Source organism: Coccinella septempunctata, chromosome X (genome assembly GCF_907165205.1).
Source record: "Coccinella septempunctata chromosome X, icCocSept1.1, whole genome shotgun sequence".
Taxonomy (NCBI): Eukaryota; Metazoa; Arthropoda; class Insecta; order Coleoptera; family Coccinellidae; genus Coccinella; species Coccinella septempunctata.
The window spans coordinates 10,650,210-10,673,058 of record NC_058198.1 but is presented as its reverse complement, the minus strand read 5'-3'; the positions used below and the strand labels follow the sequence as shown (position 1 = coordinate 10,673,058).

Here is a 22,849-nt window from a genome sequence, read left to right as displayed (position 1 = left end):
AGGTTGGAAATTGATTCTATTATAGTATAACAATAAGAGTTTGTGGTTCTAATGACTGACATTGTACCTTTGCTGTGAAATTTTGGTGAAAATGTTTTTTTAATATGAGTATTCAATAGCTATTGTGAGATTATTTCTTTTTTGAATCTGGGCAGGTATGCCTATGTATATTATAAGTTGAATTTCTTTTTAGTTTTCAGGGCCAACCTATGTACGGGCATTTATGCCTCCTGTAGGTCCTTGTATATGTAAGAATATGTAAGGATGTTTGGAAATAAATGAATGAATGTCTGATGAAGGAGTCTGATACAGATTCCAAAACGTGATAAGGTTATCATTTTAAAGTTCCATTTATCGTTCATTGTCAGGCAACAATTTTTTCTATCTGATTTTCTCCTGAAAAATTAGTGAAGAATTTACACAGGAGTAAATCAATTATAACAATTTTTCAATTGATTTTGTTTCAGAAACTGGGACTGAAAACCCTACAGAACCCTTCAGAAGGTATTGTGTCGTATTCCCAGTGAAAAAGTGCTTGTAAAATGTTTTTATCGTTTTGTGATATTTTCGTAAATGAAGAAAAGATATGGCACTTTTTCGAAATCGACAAAATATCAAAATTTAGTTATATAATTAAGACAAATGAAGATATCGTTTATTGGTTTCCACTGATGGACTTTTCACGAAAATAGAGCCCAGGACTCCTTTCAACGTTTTCACATATCTGTTCTGAAAATACCAAAAACAGGCAAAATCAAGCAATGTGGGATACCCTATACATACAGTGCGCGTAAAACTTGTGAAACATTCATTTACTCAGAAGAAAAATATTTGGCTACAAAATCCTGAAACAGGTCAATTTTTGTTTCACTTTTACCGAATTTTTAAGCATTTTTGAATGATTTTTGTTGCATCCTGTGCCATCCCCATCAACCCTCTAAATTTTTTGAATATGAGAAGTGGATCATGTAGTACTTTTTTGACAAGATCTTTGCATCTTCTTTACAGGCGTACAGAAATTTTCGAGAAAAATTTGTTTTTTTCTGAAAAATTAGTTAGTTCAAAGAGGTTTTCAGTATGTGCACTTTATCATGACTCATTTACTGATGAAATTTGTCACCGAATGAAAGTCTACCATTACTGTTTTGTTCATTCACAACTTTCAACCCCCTCACGATGGTGGTTCATCGTCTCAAAGTAAACTAACTAATTTTTTCTTGGAAATTTCTGCACGCCTGTAAAGAAGATACAAAGACCTTGCCAAGAAAGTACCACACATGACCCGATTTTCCTATTCAAAAAGTTTAGAGGGTTGATGGGGATGGCACAGGGTGCAACAAAACTCCTTCAAAAAAGCATACAAATTTGGTAAAAGTGAAACAAGAATTGACCTGTTTCGGGATTTTGTTGCCAAATATTTTTCTTCTGAGAAAATGAATTTGTTATATAATTTTGACGCGCACTGTATAGGTGTGAATGAATCTGTTATGGGTATTTTTTCATTTCTCAACGTGAAAAGTATGCGATAATTTTTATTGCTGGGAAATAAAATGAAGAATTTTTCATTCAGATATCCCTGAAAATTTTCACTTTGACTCTGGAATAAAACTGACAAAATAGGTACAATATAATGGAGTGTTGGAAGAAGCTTATAGCACTCACAAAATGTGAATTTGTGCGATATCCACATCATTCACCTACGGACGAAAAGGCGAATAAAAAGTTTTGTTACATCATAAAATTTTAAAGGACGAAAATTGTCCAGTATCAGCTATCCAGCCGTGAGTTATAGCACAGTCATAAAATGAAAATTGAACCTTTTGGTTGCACCGTACCCTGCAGCATACTGACCGATTTCGAAGTGCAAATAATTCTAGAATTTCACCATCTGTATAAACTGGAGTATATATATATTATATTTTCGTTTACGTTTTGTTCACAGTACATCTTGGTTTCTTTCGTTAGGCTCAATTTACCGATTTATCCGGAATGATGCGGATGGTTCGTGATGATTTTGACTCGAAAAACTGAGCCACCTTTAATCATCAACAATCGGCAGCTGTCTTCGTGGTCTGGGGATTTCAAGTTCTTTTCTAATTGAAGATTTCAATTCGTTATACCAGGGTCATCATGCAAATCTGGTGTCAAGTGCCATACGAAACCTTAATGCAATGCATCTGGACTTTGGATGATGAATACAGCTACAGCTGCCGAGTCAACTGGTCAGTTCAGAACGGCGAATTCGGATTTAAGATTGTGGATTTTCGAAGTCACTAGGAGGATGAGATTTATACTCACAATACGAGGAAGTTTTGATGTCTAGTTAGCCTAGACCAGTTCCATGCATGAAAAAAATATTGCGTTACCATAACAACGAACAATAACTCATTAGAAGTGTCAGTGTGAAGTTTGAGGTCAAAAAAGTACACCAGAGTTACACAATAAATTAAAAGAAAGGAGATGTCCACCGAAATTATGGAAATCGAAAAATTGGAGTACAGAGCCATCATCAAGTACCTGTATTTAAAAGGGTTAAGAGGTAAGCAGATTTACGAAGATATGTTTAATACCCATGGTGATCAATGCCCTTCGTATGCGACCGTGAAAAATTGGACTACAAGCTTCAAAATAGGTGAATTTTCCCTTGAAGATGATGACCAATCGGGAAGGCCAGTTTCTGTGTCAGTCCCCGAAAATATCGATGCAGTTCATGACATGATTTTATCAGACCGTCGAATTGGGCTAAAACGGATATCTCAGTATTTCATACGAACGCGTTCATCATATAGTTCACGTCGATTTGGAAATGAGAAAAATTGCTGCATAATGGATCCCCAAATGTTTGGATGTTGACCAAAAGCGTGCAAGGGTAGAAGCATCGCGTTCGATCTGTGCTCGATTTGAAAACAATGTAGACTTCTTAAACCGAATTGTTACTATGGATGAGACTTGGGTACATTTCTACGATCCAGAAACAAAGCAACCATCGATGGTATGGCGACAGCCTGGTTCTCTAAGGCCTAAGAAGTTTCGTGTCCAAAAATCTGCTGGAAAAGTTCTTGCTTCAGTTTTTTGGCATTGCCAATCATGATTGATTTTTTGGATAAAGGTAGAACAATAACCGGAGATTACTATTCGACATTACTGACCACTCTACGGGAAAAAATTAAAGAGAAAAGACGTGAAAAGCTATCCAAAGGTGTTTTGTATTAGCAGGACAACGACCCTGCACACAAATCTCATGTTACCATGCAAAAAACTCGCAATTTAGGGCTTGAATTACTGGAACACCCCCCTTATTCACCAGATTTGGCTCCATTCGACTATCATCTCTTTCCTCAACTGAAAAAAAGTTTAAAAGGTCGTAAATTTTCTTCCAAAGCGGAGGTAATAAAAGCTGAGGAGGTCTGGTTTGCAGAGCAACAAGAAACATTTTTTTGAAAGGTTTGAGAGGAGAATATATTGAGTAATAAAATATTTTGACATTGAAATTTTGTTTGGTTTTATAGTAGGCTAAGAATTTTTTAAAATATCCTCGTATGTTTGAAGTTTATGAGTCAGTTGTGCCAGGATTCACGATTTGTTATATGTTTGCAATGCATTGTTTCTCCCTCTCTGCATGTCTTACCTGCAGCCACCGTTTTATTTGGCACCCCCTGAAGGAAAACCCTGCGCGCATCAATGGTAGCAATTATAGGTTCATTTTTGCTTGTAATTTTGATTTTTATTCAAAATAATCATGATCTCGATGGGACTTCGAAAACATAGAAAACTCCTATAGTGTTTTTCATTGATTTAAAAATACATTAAATAAAAAAATTGAGTTCAAAAAGTTCAACAACCATTTTATTCTCATTATATAGAAGGGGTTAATAAAAACTCCATCAATGAAATCCTCAGGAACAGAAGGTCTATCCAATTCTTGCACAAGAAATAAGGGTTGCCATTTAAAATACTCAACTACTTTCCACCCCTCCTAGAGAGATGGACAATGACAATTAGGTATACCATACATAAAAAAATGTGTAATCCAAAATAATAATTGACCTATTCCAGCATTTTTATACGAAAAAGTTGATATACAGTGCGCGTCAAAATTATGGAACAAATTCATTTTCTCAGAAGAAAAATATTTGGCAACAAAATCCTGAAACAGGTCAATTTTATTTTTGTTTCACTTTTACCAAATTTGTATGCATCTTTGAAGGATTTTTGTTGCACTCTGTACCATCCCCATCAACCCTCTAAATTTTTTGAATAGGGAAAGTGGGTCATGTGATACTTTTTTGGCAAGGTCTTTGTATCTTCTTCACAGGCGTGCAGAAATTTCCAAGAAATTTTTTTTTTGAAAAACTTTGTTAGTTCAAAGAGGTTTCATGTGCACTTTGCCATGGCTCATTTACTTTGAGACGATGGTGCCTGATGGAATTTGTCACCGAATGAAAGTAGACCATTGTTCATGCATAACTTTCAACCCCTACGAACCCTTCAATGGGAAAAAAGGGATGACATTGGAAATTTATTTCGGCATTGAAGTACCACCCGGAGAATCATTGTGCATTACAAGATAAGTTGAATTAAATGTTCAAAATTACCACCATCGTGTGGGGGTTGAAAGTTGTGCATGAGCAAAACTGTAATGGTCGACTTTCATTCGGTGACAAATTTCATCAGGTACCATCGTCACAAAATAAATGTGCCATGACAAAGTGCACATACTGAAAACCTCTTTGAACTAACTAATTTTTCAAAAAAAAAATTTCTTGGAAATTTCTACACGCTTGTAAAGAAGATACAAAGACCTTGCCATTTTCCCTATTCGAAAAATTTAGAGGGTTGATGGGGATGACACAGGGTGAAGAAAAATTCTTCAAAAATGCATAAAATTTGGTAAAAGTGAAACAAAAATTGACCTGTTCCAGGATTTTTTTATTTATTTATTTATTCCACTTTTCCATATACAATAATATAGGACCTATAGGGGGCTATGTTTTCCGTACATAGGATGGCACTTACAAACAAAAATGTAATTAAATTTATCTAATATAACATTTTATTGATCCCGATTTTGTTGCCAAATATTTTTCTTCTGGGAAAATGAATTTGTTCCATAATTTTAAAGCGCACTGTATACTGAAGAAATGAAATTTATGCTTCACTTTTTACAAAACTCAATTTGTGAAAACCAATAAGAAATGAAAATAATTAGTTTTGAGTTAATTGGAAATAAGGCTGTATTGCACTGTAGGTACTTTAGGGAGCAGGTGGAAAATGGATGCTCACTTTATATTAACGAGGGAAAGCTGGTGGTCATCGAAAAGAACTGAAAACTACTTGGGGGAAGTAAGGAGTGAAGAATTTTCGAAGGAAGTGAAAGCGTAACAAATAGACAAATAGCTGTTTGGACACCGCCTACATTAATGAATTTACCGAATCATTTCCTGTTATTTTTTCTCTTATAGAGAAAGAACTGGGTCTCATCTAGGAATTCATTATCATATGAAATATCATCATAGACTCCTTGATAGAAAAACACAATTTTTTTGTATAATCATCGATTTTCCTTAAACTTATATGAGAGTGAATTCATTTAGTGCATTATATAACCTTCGGAAAGGATTATTCAACTTCCGAAGAAGACAAATGGGTCCTGAACTGCGAAATTCAAATGAATGCTAATTTTTCACTTTGTCGGTATGCACAAAATGCCCAATCAGGTAGACGGAGCAAAAGGTTGGATTTGGAATGGATTTTTCTATATAAACCAAAGCGGTATGTGCCACTTTTCTGCACATACCACCGTTGAATATCTTGACCAATAAATATTACGAGAGAAATTCGTCAAATAGTTCAACGGTGACCAGATTTTGTCTCACGGGAAGTTCTGTGGGCTGAATCTGCTCTTTGTTTTTATTTCAGAAATAAAACGAATGCCTTAGGTACATGGAATGACCGCAAGAATTTCGAACGTTCATTATTTTATCGAGATTGTTGGGCAAGAAATAAATTGCTTACAAATTATGTCCCTAAAACAAAAGATTGGAATTTACATATCTCCCCAGCTCCTACTGGACCTCTTCTCACAAGAATCTTGCTGGCTTCTAGAGAAATTAGACCGAAATGGTTCGGTTGAATTGTGCATGTGATCTCTTAGGTTCAACAAGGCGCAAATACGAAGTTTTTCTCTGCATTTTACACTTTTTTAGAAAACAATATTTCTATGAAGACTTTTCCATTTACCTACAGTGCATAAAACAGAATGTGGCAAACAAGTTGCACCGGTAAATTAACCCTTTTGAACAAGGCAAATAATTGGAACAGTTTTTATCTGTATGTATAATGATTTTTGAGATTCGTTTATTTGCTTTGAAAGTTCACCTTTGAAAACTGAGTAATGCAGAAGCAAAAATATTTCAATGGATTAACGGTTCAGAAAAAACTTGATGATCAAATTGAACAATACCACCATGAAAATTATATTTATATGTCATTGATGCAGGAGTTAATCTCTCCCCTCTTACAATAATTAATTTAATGAAATATTGATTTGCATGTTCCTGAGATAATGATACATTTAGATTGATATGAACCGAAGTATTATTCGAAAAAGTTATATAATTGATAATTATACATTAAAAATATAATTTTTTCTGGGACAACATAAATTACAATCATCTTCTGTCCATTTTTTTTCCTATATTGATACAGGGTGTATTTGAAGGTTAGGCTTTATTTGAAAAGAAAATAGAACTGGTCAAAATGAAGCATTTCACCAAAAATCACCCATACAAAACTTTCAAAATGATGACAAAGCTGAAACAAAAATTGAAAATGATTACTGAAATAGATCTTATAATAAGACCCTAGACCGTTTGTTAGCTGAATTATCGCAAAGCAGTGGGAAAAAACTTATCTCCTGATTCGACTGTGCGTGGTTTCTTTTAGGATATTGGCTCGTTCGATATTTACGAGGTAATGAAAATGGAATCTTAGGATTGCCGAATTGTTCTCATTATTTTTAGTAACTTACACGATTTTATGAAATGGCTCATTTCGATAGCAACTGACAGAAGAGACTTAGGACACAAGTGTAAAAAATAGAATAATACTTCAAAATCTCACCAATGAAATTCGTCTAAATTATTCGCGAATTTTTTCACAATGGGTATCAGAATCTTTTTGTTTGAACATTCCAACAATCGTCGTAAAAATGGGATGAAATGGGGAAACATCATAGTACTATTTCAACATAACTAACATAAGCACTTTCAAGAAACTGCCTCGATTTTCTACATTTTTTTTCACCCTAAATTGCACGATACAACAATTAGGATTCTCTCAAAAGTGACCTGATGCATCTTGTCCGATGAACTTGGTACCGAACCATTCATGTTTATGTTTTGTTTCATTTTTGCGATGCCGGAATCACCTTCCACAGTCCCGTACTTGAAATTCAATGAAATTTTGTCGAACGTCTAGGGGATGTATCTCAGCCATCTTGGATAGTTTATAAAGACAATTTTTGGTTAAACGACTAGTTTGATGAGTTCTACCTTCTGTCAAAAAAAAAACATAACCTTTGAAAACACCCTATATATCTACATACTGCACACGTTTCCATAGATTCAAAACTTATAGTTGATTTGCAAGTGTTGAACTTTGTTTTCATCAAAGCAGAATATTTATAATCTTTTCAACAAATATATTTCCGATAGTAAAACACTTTTTTTTGCCGTCATCATGAAACTTTGGTCATACCTTGACCAGTATTCTTTACGTCTTTGATAATAATTGAATATTGGATTGAATGAAATAATCAAAAACCTCAAAAATCACATACCACATGTCAAAATGAACCGAGTATCAATGTTATTCACTACAATCTTCTTGATAATTAATCCATTTGTCCTTTGTCCGCTTGGTAAAGATTTTGTTGTTCATTTCGGCATTAGGGTTGGTTCTATCACAGAATGATTTCGAAATTTCAACGACTCTTCTGTAACTCGTAAACTATTGCATGGATTGATTGGGAAATATCGGAGCATCAAACTGATGCAACATTTGATTCTTTATCGAAATCGGAATGAACAGGGCCAAGTATTAAAAAAAACCGTTTTAGGGGTTAGATGTTGAAACAAAGATTTTGAACTTTCTGAAGATGCAATATCGAATTATGGAATGCTAGTACAAAAAGCTTCAGTGTTCCTTCTGTCCTATTACGTAAATTCAGCCTTTGATTATAAAAAGGTGATACAAATGCACACTAAACAAATACGAAAAAAGAATCAAGAATCGTTTAAAGTTGGACAAAAGAAATCCTGATCAAAGTCTTCCAGAAATTACTTGCTTCATCTAAAAAAATCAATGAAAAACATATACCTACCTTACATAAGTAAATGCATTAAAACTAAGAGAGTACCTATGAATCTTGAGTAAGTATTAAATCAGTTTAATATATATTATTTGTATTTAATCAATTAAATACAGCACGTGGGACTGCTTGAAATATTTTTGATTAGGAAGATCGAATTCCGCTTTGTCTAAAATATCGATTTCCCAATTATATCGCTAATATCAATTATATACCTATGTATTTACTTTTCTTATGGTCAGTTTTGAACAAATCACCCTGTAGCTGAGGTTATCAATTTGGCGTTGTGTTTTTAACTATTTATACCAAAAGGTATATTTTCCAATGCAGTCACTCCATCACGAAATTATATCTGAGACAAAAAAAAATAAATAAATAATTCGAACTTTTTTCTTAACAAGCATTACTTGGTTTATTTGGGAATACCCTCTTTATTTGCTCAGTTCCACGAGTAGTTGATGGTTTAGTATAGGGCGAGTCTTTGACTCGTGTTTTAACAGTAGATTCTTGAGGTCAGAAAAAACAATTTTTCCTTTACCAATTTTTCCGAATCGGCTCAGTTCAAAAGATAAAGGCTGTTGAAAAACCAAAAAAATGTTATATTCAGTTCTATCTCACTAACGGTTTCATCGAATGAAGTGAATTTCGGAATATAGTTTTTCATTTATTTAATGAATGATAAATCCTTTTTGAACACAAGATATCACCCACGTCTTCCAGTTTTCTCATAATACCAAAAATTCAAAGAACCCAACTCTTGAAATTAAATTTGACATTATCCAATGAATATTTGAATGTTTTGTCAAATAAAAGTATTCTTCATATTTTCTCGTATAATGCGCCGTTTTCGAGTAATTTGATGTTCAAAAAGAAAAAATAACTGAATGCAACTCTTTTTAAAAGATCCACAGATGTGTAGTGCCACAGATTTAGCTAGTTATTCTGAAGGTTATTTTGTCTTTCCAGAGGTGGCACAGCTCATTATGAAAATTCAAAATGGCTATATCTTTAATCAGGGCCGAATCGGAAAAGATGGTATGGGAAAAAAAAATTTTAAACTCAAGAATCTAGTATTAAAATATTCGTACGAGTCAAAGATCACCCTGTATGTGCATTCCCTTAATTTTAAATCTTTGGAAATCGATTGGCACCAAAGTTCGGTGATATTTTTGTTGGATAGTTGTAAATTTCCTGGCAATCTTCAATTCGCAAAACATGATGGTTGTGAATGTTTTTGGATGGGTATAATTTTATTCCTGCGCGATTTATTAAAAAAAATAATGAAGCAAACTTAGAAAGAACAGAAGTCTTCTGAAATAATGAATCAGCGAACAAAAGTTTTTATCAATTTTATTTTATTTGTTTTAGGAAATCAAGCGAGGTGGGATTATATACATGGAAATCAACAAGTAACGAAGCATAAACTGTGATCCAAATTTGTTGTTGAGTTGTTAAGAATTTCCATGTTCGTAATTTGAAAAAATAATACTGAAATACACCGAGCATGTGAAAACTTTCTTTTTACTCTCCGAGTCCTAAACGCATCAGTGATGGTACATAAATAACTATGTATTATTGTGATGTTAATGAAAGGAACTGTTGAAAAATTAAATCGGTTCTTGGCGAAAAATGTATTTCCTGTGATAAATCATAAATTTTTCATCCTGTGCAGAAGATCCTATAGCCACCAAGGCATAACAACCGCACGTGTATCTAGAAATTCGTTAATCCCTGTCGGAGATGGCGCGTGCCCCACGTCTTTCTAAATCAAATTCACCCTCCACTGCTTCCACATACAATAATGAACTTCTTTCGGTGTCTATTTGAAAGATGGATGGCAAACGATGAAATCCACCCCATGGAACATCTTGAACTTTTCAATTTCTTCAGTTTGACCTAAAATAATAGTATTATTTGGCCGTTCTTTAAGAGCGCAGATGTTGCTGAAAGAGCAGATGTTGAAATCTCAAGGAAAGCCCAGTTATCAAATCATTCGAATGCATCTCGTTTCTTATGGCTCAGGTACTTAGCTTTACCTGAAATTTCTTTCTTTTACCTGTTGGTGAGATTTCTATGGGTTGCAAATGATATTCTTAAGCCACGTCCAATAATAAGACATTAGCAGCTGGTGCTCGGTAATACACGGTGTCCCAGTTATGAATGACTAACAATCTCATCTTTCACCTTTTCAGAAAATAATTATAGAAATTTATCCTTTCCTTCCCCCTTCAGGTTCTTCTTTTTTGATACTACACGTACAGGCTATTTTTTGATCGATCTATTTTGAATTTGTTTGTACATACAGGGTGTCAGGTAAACCTTCCCCAATATTGGAGATTGAAGTTTTCCAGATAATGGGTATTTTTTGAATTTCTGGAAAATGGATTTTTAAGTTTCATGTTTACAAACTGAGAATAATTTAAACATATATACTGGTAAGGAGTTCTGAAAAAAGTGTTATTTTCTTTCAGAAATTGATACAAATTTATGAGAAACGGAGGTTACATCAAAATGCCAAAATTGAAACCTACAAAAATTTTCAACCTTCTTAGAGTCTGGACAAAATGCTGATTTTCTACCTACATGATACCTTCATGGGGTCAGAGTAAAGAGGGGCAATTACCCCCTCCCCCAGAGCCCATAACGAATTCGATTTTTAAAATTTTTCACATGAAAAAACTAAGAAAAAACAATTTTATAATGGAATTAAAAGGAGAGATTCCTTGTACAATTTTAAGAAAAAAAATATGGGACTGCAAATGCTACCTATACAGGGTGTTATTCGAACTCTTAATTTGAAATTTCAATTTTACTTTCAATTACTACCCCCCCCAGAAAATCAGTCCAGGACCGCCCTTGGTAGATTCTGTAGCGAAGAGGATCAAAAAAAAATTGCAGGAATGAGCTTTCAATTCGGAATATTGTAATTTCGTCGTGCAGTCAATCGTATCAACCGATCTTGTGCGACGGTTGTAGCACTTATTGCTATTCCACCCCCATGCATATAGCACTTCTTCTAGTAGGATAGCGATTCCACGCTCTACATACTACATTTCGCTAAAACCAGAGACGGTTAGCAACTTCTTGTTGAGTTAAGCCTTTTCGTTTAAACAAAACACACTAATTTTTCAAGTTGGAAGGTTTCTAAATGCAAGTTAAACTCGTGACAAGATCCACAAGTGATACTACACAACAGCAGATGAATTGCATTTGCCCATTATCCCACATACAAACCAAAAAAAAATATCATACACCTACACAAGAAATGAGTTTATTCTATTTTTTTTTAAATTAAGCCATTGGAGTGTCATGAGGACCATATTATTTTATGTGTGTAATACGCAAACATGTGCCTCAGCCACATCGTATGTACAGCAGTACTGAAAATTTCATTCGAGAGAAAAAAGTAAGTTTTCTCTCGAATATTTTAGCAATGTATTTTTCTCGTTACTTTGGGGCAGAGTTTGAAAGTAGTTTCACGAGCGGCGAGTTTGAACCTAAGGCGCCATCTTTCAGTGACGTAGTGAACTAAATAAACGATGAATCTTAACAGATTCTCATATCAGAAAATTTGTATGTACAGTTCAAGCGCATCAATGGTTCAGGTGCAATTTCCAGAATTTTGATATTTCTTTATTAACTCAGGAAGTTATTCTGATTACCTATTTGATAGCCCAGAGCTTGTCCGATTTATCAGTGGTATGACCAGATGTAGGGCTACTGACTACTCAGCCGATACTCCAGGGGTGTACCGACAAAAAAGGAGTCATTCAATTTAAAAAACTGAAATAAGGGGTTCCAATATATCCAAACCAAAACAACTGTGAAAGGCAAAGAGTTTATTTTTTACAATAAGTTACAATCAATATAAAAATAATTTTTTTTTAATATCCAAAGTGAACAAATTAAAAGAAAGCCAATTCAATTGTTATTATTTCAAGCATAAAAAAACCTAATTTTTCAAGACACAATTCACACCAATCTTAATAATAAAAATTTGCAACATCACAGAAATTAATCGTTTTTTTCAAAAATTAATCATAACTAACCAAAACTTAGATTAACCATCAATGCCTTGAATTAACAAACTATATGCGATTTAGTGGGGGAAAATCAGTCATATTTCAATGTGTTAATAATTCAGATAAATCTATTACCAATAATTCGAGACAAATATATGTACTTATAAATACCCAGGTGGGCAAATTAGTGAAGAAAGTTTCAGGGGATATTTCACTATGTCAAATTGAATAACATTTTCTACAATTGAAGATTATGTATTCCATTTGTAAGTTCTTATGTGTCGATAGCGATTCAACACAATTGAAAAGATGAAAAGAATTTTTGCAAAATCTTCAAAAAATTGCATAAAAATTTTGAACACTGTTCACTATCGAATTATTGGAGTGAATGTTATCACCTGAAAATTTTCCAATTCTAATTGCCCCCTAAATTTTTCTCTGTAAGGAAATAACAATAACGATCATGAATTATTTGATCTATGGCGGTCCTTAGTGTTTCAAACTAATAATACTGAATAATTATAACTACTATCAATTGAAAAATCAACAAATGTTAAATAACAACCAACTATATCAAACCTAAAATTAACTGGAGAGCGACGTAAGAGACTAGTGTGAATTTACATACCAGGTAAACACAAATTGTACTCATAAGGAAATTCAATGTATTCTATTCTTTAGTGTTTGATATGTCGCAACAAATATAAATTACAAAATTACATAAAAATATCATAGCTGTATCAGAAACTCCCGCAAAATTACCAATCTATAAAAATTACTTATCCGATGAAAAATTACGAAAGAAATATCCAATTCTCGACCAAATCACAGTTTTGTATGAACAGATCGTTTTTGAATAAATTAAATCGAATGTTTTTTATTGATTCTAAAAACATGGGCAATTCAAATGTGCAATTTTCACCATTAAAACTGGGTATTAACAAAATTCGCTAGCATGAAAATGAATTTTAAATCATATTTGTGATAATATAAACTGGGAAAAAATCAAAATCTCAATTTCAGGTAACACAGGGACGATCAAAAATTTGTTTTTTTTTCCTAACCTTTTACACAAATGAACAATTTCTTCATGAAATATGCCAAGAAATGGTTTCTTGAAATTGAAGTTGTCACCTTGTATACACATTCTTCCTAAATGGGACTTTTATTGACGAGTCTACGAGAATTGTCTTCATTACTCTAAGTGTGAAATCTGCAATTTGCAATTAACCCATTTGCTCGCTTAAATAAAAATGATTTTCTAAATTATAGAAAAATCAGGCAGAAATTAATTCAGAATAGTAAATTTTGTCCGAATATATATATAAAATAGAAAATTGCACATTCCTTGGAACAAACATCTGGGATAACTCAAATGTTACATTCCGAATAATATATACAATTGTTCGTCATCACAGTTATTATAAATTGTTATTTATTAATTTGAAAATTTCAATTTCAAAATTTCATTTTCCCTTAATAATTTTCTTCAAAATACAACCATATAAAATATCGGATAATTACCATTCGACAATTCAACTTTTCGATTGATACAAAATACCAAAAGTTCTATTATTAATATCGATGCATTCATTATTAATGTATCATTTTGTGAATTTTCAATATTTTTCCGAGACGCTGTTTAACAGTTTTCATCCCTTTCCTTGGTTTCGAAGATGTCGATCCAGAGGTACTCGGAACAGGATTTGAGCTTGACGATGATGAACTCGATTTAGCGTCCAATTTCAATTTTGGTTTCTTCTTGCGATACTGCCGTTTTGGGGACTAAAAAAATTAAAAAAAAAACGATAATTTATATTTCACTTTAATCAAATGTTTTGTATTTAGTACCTTCTCAGGGCTGTCTAGGGCCCTACGTGCAGCTGCAGCCTCTAAAACTTTCTCGACAGCTTGTCTTTTCGTACCTTCTCTTGCAGGCCGATTTGTTTTGGGCAGTAATGGGCCAACCCTTGCTTTAGGATTCCATGCTTCATCTACTTTCGACCGACCCCTTGGTTTGAATATATGGATATCTTCATCATCTGAATTATCCAAAGAAGGATAAACTGAAAAAAAAAGTTTGAAATTTGTATGGTGAATTTCAATTCCGAAGTTTCGGAGATACTAACTGTAGTCTTCATCCTGATGAACATTATTGATGCTATCTTCAGAAGGGCTTTGGGTTGACCTTCGGGACCTGTTTTTAGGTTGAACAAATGTTTGACTGATGGAAAGCATCCCTGCTATTGCTTCCTGCGTGGAGGGCGAAGCTCGACCAGATTGTTCACTATGAAACAAACGAAGGTTAATAACAATCTTCCATATAAACTTTGGCATAAAAAATACCCAGTTGTCAGAGCAGAAGCTTTCAAAAGTGATTCTATTCCATTTTGTGGCAAATCTGGGTTTTCCTCAAGATTTATTATATTCTTTTTTTTAGCTGAAACGACAGAATTACAATTGAAGATTTCCTCTTCACCTAAACAACCCTCAATTTCTTTCATCTAAAATTGGATTAAAATTATACCTGGTTTCGGTCTTTGATTTACGTTTTGTTTCCTAGCTCTTTTAGGACTCTCGTCGATAGTAAAACCAAATTCTTCATCCCTATCACTTTCGTCATGAAAATCGTAGACCGATTTCGTTGGATCGTTCAAATTAAAAGGCAATTCATCAGAAGGCTGGATCAAATCTTTGGACCTTAAAAATATCATTATAATATCTAATACCATTTGGGTGAGAGTGAAATTCTCAATTCTTACCCTAATTTTATCTTCAGCACAGTTCCCCCCCTGTGGATGGCAGTCGTTTCCTCAGGTCTAGAAAAATTTTGAGGATCCCATGCAGAACTAGTTAGTTGAAGTGGTTGAGGTAAATGATCCATCTCGTATGGAAAAACGATTGCTTTAGGTAAACTGAGCTTTAGCGGAGAATTCTGAGCATATTCAGTTTTGGTTGGAGGTGGTGGGGGGAGGAACTAAAAAAAAATTGACTATTATTGACTAAACCCCGAGAACTAGGTTGAAAAACTGTTAAATGTTTGCTACCCATTACACGTACAGTGAGTCAACAGAATGTAAAATTTGTCAAAATAGAGCAATTGACCAAAAATCACCCACACAAAACTTTCAAAATGACGAAGTTTTTCAAATGACCCTAAAAACTAGGTGTTTAGATAGTCTCGAATGCTCTGAACCGTTGTAAATAATAATTTTACACAATTAAAATTTGATGAAATCACATATATTAAGGGCGTGAAAACTTCGCCATCTTGAATATTTTGTATAGACTTATTACAACAAGTTCCTTCTGTTAAATGAAAAACTCAACTTTGAAAACACCCTGTATCATGTAACTATTGAATATTGCATTGAAATAACAATTGATACGCACCTCATACTTTGGCGACAAGGAATAGTCAAAATCTTTATTAACTGGTCTCTTTCTTTTTCTTTTAGATTCCCTTTCTGGTTTAGGAGGATTTAACTGATTTATGAATCGTTCTGCATGTCTTATTTCTTTCGATATATCCTTCAGAAGTTTAGAGGAGTCTATATTATAAGGTATCTGATCTCTGACTGCAGTGTTGTACTAAAAAAAAATTGTAAAATTGAAAGTTGAAATTTTCATATTCCAACTGAAACAACTCACATCTTTTTCTGTATTCCACTGTTTCAAGTTTGTCAACAAAGATTTGAGCCCCGTAAGCAAGTTGCTCGGGCATCTCCTCTCTTCTGCGTTCAATTCACGAATTTGCTGATAAAGGCTGACTGCAGCAAACCAATTGATCATTTCAAAATATGGATATTTGAATTTGGAACTAGTTTTGATTTTTTTTTCGATATCGTAAACCCTTAAATCAAATGTTATTTATGTATCTGGATCTGATTCTCGATTGTGATAAAAACTTACATTAGCTGCATAGGGATATTGAGACTGTGCAAGAAGTTACCACCAAATACTAAAGAATCGATTGGCGTTAGAACTCCATGAATCCATCCTGTTGGTATTAACATTGTTTGCCCTTGACGAAGAGTACATTTGAAACATTGATCGACCTAGAAGAAATATTTCAATTGATTTGGTCATCGAAAGCAAAAATAAGCATTTACCTGATCTCCAAAAAATGTTTCACTCTGATTTGGTGACGTCATCCATTGTTGGTACAAGGTTAGATTTGCAGGGGTGGGTTTTATTAAATAAAAGATTTTTTCTCCTCTCAAAACATGATACCAGACACTTGTGCCTCCAAAATCAATGTGGAAATCCGTGTATGAATCTTTAACGCTCATAAGGCAATATTTCTGCACTTGGGGTTTCATTATTGGGAAATCCCTGGGCCATACGGAATTTGCCCAATCGAGTTTTCTAGCAATAAATGGTGCTTCCACTAAAGGCGCTAAGCTGAAAGAAATAATCACAATTTGATCTTCAAGTTGAACTGATTAAATTATCACAGTACTAGGTAGTTTGATGAAATCAAACCGTTTTCTTTCAGAATTTGTTACAAAGAAGCACTTAACAAGTTTATTTACGATGATAGAAGAACAATTACTTACCTTGTGTTGGAAAACTCAAGACTGACAACATTGAAAATTTTACTTCTATTCAAACTATTATAGTATTCAACAAAATCTCTTAATTTCATTTTAATATCTGTCTGACGAGTCACATCTATAACATCAATGACAACGTCACCTCCAACATAAGCTTCAACATCATACAAGCTGAAATTATCGGGAGGTATTGTCATGTCAAGCCCATCTTTGCCATCGATAACAATCGGACTAGTGAAACCATTTTGTTGCAGGAAATTTTCTGTCAATTGCTGACCTCTCATATGGAGCACTACATCTCCTTCGCTACAGAAATGTCTAGCACGTAGTTCTCTTATAAAAACCGCAGTGCCTGATTGCACTGATTTATTATCAGCATTTTCATCCCAATAGTCGTGACGATGCCAATTTTTATATGGTTTGACTGAAAGAAAAAAATTATGACAGATACAGGCATCATTTAAATATGTCTGATCAAATTCGATTCAGAGCAAAATTCATAATTGAAAAAATAGACCAATAAGGAGTTCTTTCTTATGCACCTTCTTACTTTTTAAATTTCATTTTTTCAAAATATAAGATTTCTGAAATAAATTTACCACAGCATTGTAAATTACAATTTTACATTATTGAAGTAACCAGAAAGGTAGTATGATATTACCGATAGCATAATTTCTATATATTGAGCTGCACTCTTCTCATTTAACTACTTAATTCAAATACATCAGTTTTGTGTGTATAACCTAAAATTATTTCACAATTCTAGCAATTTGATTCATTTCAGAGACTGAATTCCCCCGGAACTTCTTAATGTGGAGTATAGTAAATAACGAACAGTGTACATTTATACGATCATGGAAATCTGGTAACGTTTTGAAATTCATATCGATCGCACATTGTTTTGCCACCACACATATTGACTACTTCCTAACTGTCTTTTGTACAGGTGTTTGAATAAATTTTTAAGAGAAGTTACTACCCTCATTGAGCATTACTTAGCCAGTCTGTTTTTTGAACTTCATGTTGTTAACTTACATATACAAGGTCCATATAAAGGTACACATCTGGGGCAATGGAATGTATCTATTTCTATAGCCAAATGTTCTTGAAAGTTACAGCAACTGAAAAGCAATTAATAAGTGGTTTTTATGCAATAGAGGAGGTATTAAATTTCTATATTATTCCTATTAGAATACCTGCTATGAAGCCAGTCTTTACAAGCATCACATTGTATCATAAATGTATTAGGATCGTAGGGCTGGCCACATAAGCAATATGAGGCTTCCATGTCATAAAATTAATTCAATTGGTACTATTCAATACGATACTTCATAAATTTATTATTTTATTTCATAGTTTTAAGATTTGAGGTTCGTATCTTGATGGTTACTACTTTTTTAGTTCAGTGACGTTTTTTTGACATTGATACATGATTTTTATTCAGGTGGTGTTTCAACAAAGATTAAGTTCCTCTTTGGTTTCAATTACTAGCAGAATCTATATCTTTTACTGTAATGAAAGTTCTGTTTGAATGAAATCTCACGAAATGAGAAATTATTCAAATCAATTAAATGTAAGTTAGGAAAATAGGAAAATTATATCGCAGAGATTTCCTTTTCATAGAACAAATGATATGTCATCGATCACACTGACAAGAAAATTTTCGACAGATCAAGTTATCATGGGTCCTGCCTGATTTCTAAAACTCTTCATTTGTTAAAAAATTCAATTTTACTAGAAAATGGTGATTGCGTTAACAATATATTGAATTATCTAAAATTAATTTTTCATATTGTTGAGCAATATGAGTCGCCATGAAGGTAAGTAAAGTGAAGGTAGTCAAAGACAATTTATACTTATCACACTTTATTTTCCAGGTGTAAGTTGTGATTCTTGTTTGAAAGGTAACTTCAGGGGTAGAAGGTATAAGTGCTTAATATGCTACGATTACGACTTATGCTCCGCTTGTTATGAAGCTGGGGCTACTAATACAAGGCATACTACTGATCATCCTATGCAGTGTATTTTAACAAGAGCTGACTTCGGTAAGCACTACCACATTTAAATTTTTTGCAGCACTTTTAAGTCTCATGGAAATCATTCTATGAATTCTTTGTTTGGAACTAACTGAAGTGAGTGATTTAATATCATTATGTTCAATCATTGCAGAGCTTTATTATGGTGGTGAAGCTCTATCGAATGTGGACATGCCACAATCGTATACCTGCCCGTACTGTTGCCGGATGGGGTTTACTGATATTACTCTTCAAGAGCATGTATCAGCTGAACATGCCGAGAATAGCTTTGAAGTGGTAAGCTTTAATCAGTTATATTTATAATTTCATATGAGTTATGGTGATAATTCATTGAAGTAATTGTAGAATTGTAGTTGAAATAATGACAGTTGAGTTATATTAAATGACTTTTTACTTATATAACTCATAATCCAAGGGTGTTCACTCATTTATGTCTTGAAAAATTGTCATTATTTTTGCTCTCAGTTGTTAACTATTGCTTTTTTATTTGGCAAGTATTGTAGGTCTGCCCATTATGCGCAGCTATACCCGGTGGAGAGCCAAACTTAATGACTGATGATTTTGCTGGTCATCTAACTCTGGAGCATCGTACCGGTCCTAGGGACTTAATCTCATTTTTAGATGAACCTGTGGCTAATCGTCACAATATGAGACGTATACCTCACTCTAGCCATTCAGGATCCCACATGGGAAGGGGCTCTGGAACTCTTCGTCCTCGTAGAACAAATATGCATTTCAGGTAATTAAATGTGGTACTTTCACTTGATTTCACAGGTTCTTCATGGATAATTATTATATTATTGTTATTGTTAATAATGCTTGTGTTTCAAAATTAAATTTTTGTTGCAGTGTCTTCAACTCCAGTGGGGGTCTTCCATCTCTTTCTCCATCGTCCAGAGAATCTGTGGATCCGATAGCCGAGCTTCTGTCCCAGTTATCGGGAGTTCGCAGATCAGCAGGTAATAGCAATACTAGCACACCCACACAGCTTCAACAATTACAAATGCAACTTCAATTAGAACGCCAGCAAGTCAATGCAGCCAGGCAGCAACTTGACCGTTATCCTAGACGTTTGACTCAGAGTCAGAATGCTCTTCGAGAACCTCAGGCCTCATCCAGCTCTGGCACGTGCACTCTGATGCTTCACTCTACCCCTGTACTTGTTCAACCCACCCCTACCACAACAACCAGTGTTACACCATCTTCCCAGTTTCTACTGTCTGGATTACTTGAGGTACGTTAAAAAGAATTTTGATATTTGTATGAATGAAATAGTGATTCTCCGCAGATTAAGGGATTTTTGCATGATTTTCGAATAATGCAGTGAGAGTAACTGTCTCTTTTTTAGGAATTGTCACTTCAGCAAAACAATGAGCAGGCCAGACAGGACCGTAGTCAATTTGTGCAAGAATTAGTTATGTCCGCCTTTTGGGTTCCTGAAAGTAATCAGAATGAGAGAAGTGAACATGGACCATCTGGCGATGCCTCAGGTGGTGCGGAAACCATTGAGCTTCGCAGGTTCACTCCCACTTTGAGAGGAAGAGCTAGGTCTGATATTCATAATGCCAGCCGTAGGGCTGAAGCGAATAAGTCCAAAAAAGACCAAGGAGAAGACAATAGTGGTAGATAGTTTTTTTTTTTTAGTTAACAGTGCAGACGATCTGCCCTATGTTTTGTTCTAAATTATTTCTTTCAATTTTTGTGATAATAATTACTTTTCATGATTAGTTCTTTCACGTTTTAGTGTATCATGTGTTTGATAAACTCGTGATACGTGTCGTTCGTTGAATTTCTGTTTGGCAATAAGGCCCATATTCATTACTCTTGAATTAAAATATTTAACAGGGTTATATTTTATATCTTAATTCTCATTAATTGATTATATGAATATGTGCCTATTCGAAATAAAATTACATGCATTTAAATGGAATTTATCTTCACTTCTCTCGGGAGAATGCCATAGCTGTTTAGCATTCTATGAAATATTTTAATATAGTATTATTATTTTTTTCTAGTCTGAATATATAATTAACATCCTGCCCTGGAATTTCGTTCATTGAGTTAAAATGACAATTCGTTCAATATTTTTATATTTAGGATTTTTTTTTGAAATTGTGGTGCTTGAATACAAAGTAATAAAGTTATTGAGTTTTATTTGAGAAACTCCAAAACACAATTTGTTGTTCTTATTGACCTAGAATACGCTGAATATGGCTTCTCAATAAACTTTCTCGGCTTTTTTTTTAATGTAGAAATAATATTTGATTTTATGCTTGTTTTCCAGTTTTTTGAGGATATTTTTGAAAGCATTCGCATGCATCATTCTAAAAATTGATATTCAGATATACACTTCTGGACAAAAAACTAGACAGAAAAAAAATTTCACGAAATTCATTTTGAGATTACTTTTTAAGGTGTGCATCGATTTTGATCATTTTGTTGCCTATTTCATCTATTTTTATCACCTGATGTCGAGTCTGCAGGAATTTTAATTGAATTTATGGTATACAGAGTAAAACCGAAAGTTGCAATTTCCTCTAAATTTCTAAAAACACTATGGAGGTAATTAGTGACATAATGATGGATCTTTAAATGAATTAGTGCTGATAATTTGGGTTCGAAATAGAGAATCAGAAAAAGAAAACTTACTCCACAGTCCTTCACTGATTCTGTATTTACATGGTGAGTATACAGTAAACAATTTTCAATCAGCCCTGTGATAAGTCACAGGGTTATATGTACGGCAATAGGTGAAGAATAATGAATTCAGGTAAGGTTGAAATATTTTTATTGTCATATTTAGTATAAAAATTCGATAAATACTCGAAAACAGAATTCCAATGTAAAAGCGATATGTAGATTGACGCGCCATCTGGGATCTGACAATGAAAATTCTATGGTAGCCGTGCAGATTCCTTTTCAATTTTGCTACCCACCTAGTTTAGTTCAATAAACACCTGATAGGTGGCGCCATCCGTCTACATAATACTCACTGTCCGACTCCTCCAGCCTTTAAGTATAGCATTTTTCATTAGCAAAATCACAAAGGCCCCGTGCGCGGCCATGGACGGATTCTGGAACGGCGGTAAGTTGTTAGCGATAAGTCCTCGAAGATGGCCTACTCCGTAGCTGTCTTGGGGCACGCACTTCGACTTCTTGGTCGAACTCAATTCTATGGCTTTGGCCATAGGAGTGGGATAGTCGACTTCTGCGGTTACGTTGCGCACGTTTCCTGACAGAAAAATTTTAAAATAAGAAAGTAATTTTTCGCTATGTTTCGATGCGTCACGTGGTCAGTTTGGATGGATTACTTTTTGAACGGCTCCCGTATATTCTGAACGAAATTATTTTTTGCTTGCCCCCGTATAAATTTGGAATAATACTTTTTGGACGACCCCCGTATAAATTAAGGTCGAAATACTTTTTTGGTTGCCCCCGTATATTCCGTCGCGATTTCGACCGGCTCCGAGAGAGCGACGGCAGCGCCACATTTTCAGTTCATTTTGACCGAATTTTGCGGCAAAACGCTGAACTAACGGCAAAATCGTACTAATTCTGACCCCTCAGGATTTCGCTGGCATTTCATGGGCAGATGCACGGGAATTTTATGAAGGAAATTTTTACTCGAATGATTTTTTTTTGCTTTCACTTCATTTGGGGCATTCCGATTAGGATTGAATCGATTTATTTCCCACTAAATCTTATTTTTCCAAATTCGCCTTATGAAAGAGCATGGGAATTTTTTACTCCAATAGTTTTTTTTGCTCTCACTTCACGTGAGGGATTTCCTCGTATTTTCCAGAAATTTCCTAGTTCTTCGGGTTTTATGTAGGATATTTTTACTTCGATGAATTTATAAATAAA

General features: G+C 34.0%; 2 protein-coding genes across 3 annotated transcripts; one reads left to right on the top strand and one right to left on the bottom strand.

Annotated features, from left to right (window-relative positions):
* Positions 1 to 12,197: 12,197 nt before the first annotated feature.
* On the bottom strand, positions 12,198 to 18,366 carry LOC123321404 (lysine-specific demethylase 7B-like). The gene is made up of 13 exons (XM_044908971.1): positions 18,146 to 18,366; positions 17,985 to 18,070; positions 16,953 to 17,373; positions 16,506 to 16,797; positions 16,306 to 16,451; positions 16,045 to 16,246; positions 15,787 to 15,984; positions 15,156 to 15,370; positions 14,921 to 15,093; positions 14,740 to 14,833; positions 14,523 to 14,680; positions 14,245 to 14,459; positions 12,198 to 14,178 (listed from the first exon to the last, which is right to left on the bottom strand). The coding sequence occupies exons 1-13, from the start codon at positions 18,235 to 18,237 to the stop codon at positions 13,990 to 13,992; spliced, it is 2,481 nt and encodes an 826-aa protein (XP_044764906.1). The 5' UTR covers positions 18,238 to 18,366; the 3' UTR covers positions 12,198 to 13,989.
* A 67-nt stretch (positions 18,367 to 18,433) lies between these two features.
* Positions 18,434 to 21,127, top strand: LOC123321405 (E3 ubiquitin-protein ligase KCMF1-like). 2 transcript variants are annotated; one of them, XM_044908973.1, is made up of 7 exons: positions 18,454 to 18,769; positions 18,827 to 18,994; positions 19,119 to 19,261; positions 19,489 to 19,724; positions 19,835 to 19,944; positions 20,005 to 20,219; positions 20,334 to 21,127. In XM_044908973.1, the coding sequence occupies exons 1-7, from the start codon at positions 18,754 to 18,756 to the stop codon at positions 20,613 to 20,615; spliced, it is 1,170 nt and encodes a 389-aa protein (XP_044764908.1). In that variant the 5' UTR covers positions 18,454 to 18,753; the 3' UTR covers positions 20,616 to 21,127. The 2 variants fall into 2 exon arrangements, with proteins under 2 accessions (XP_044764907.1, XP_044764908.1); XM_044908972.1 differs by having other exon boundaries at positions 18,434 to 18,769; positions 19,835 to 20,219.
* Positions 21,128 to 22,849: the final 1,722 nt, after the last annotated feature.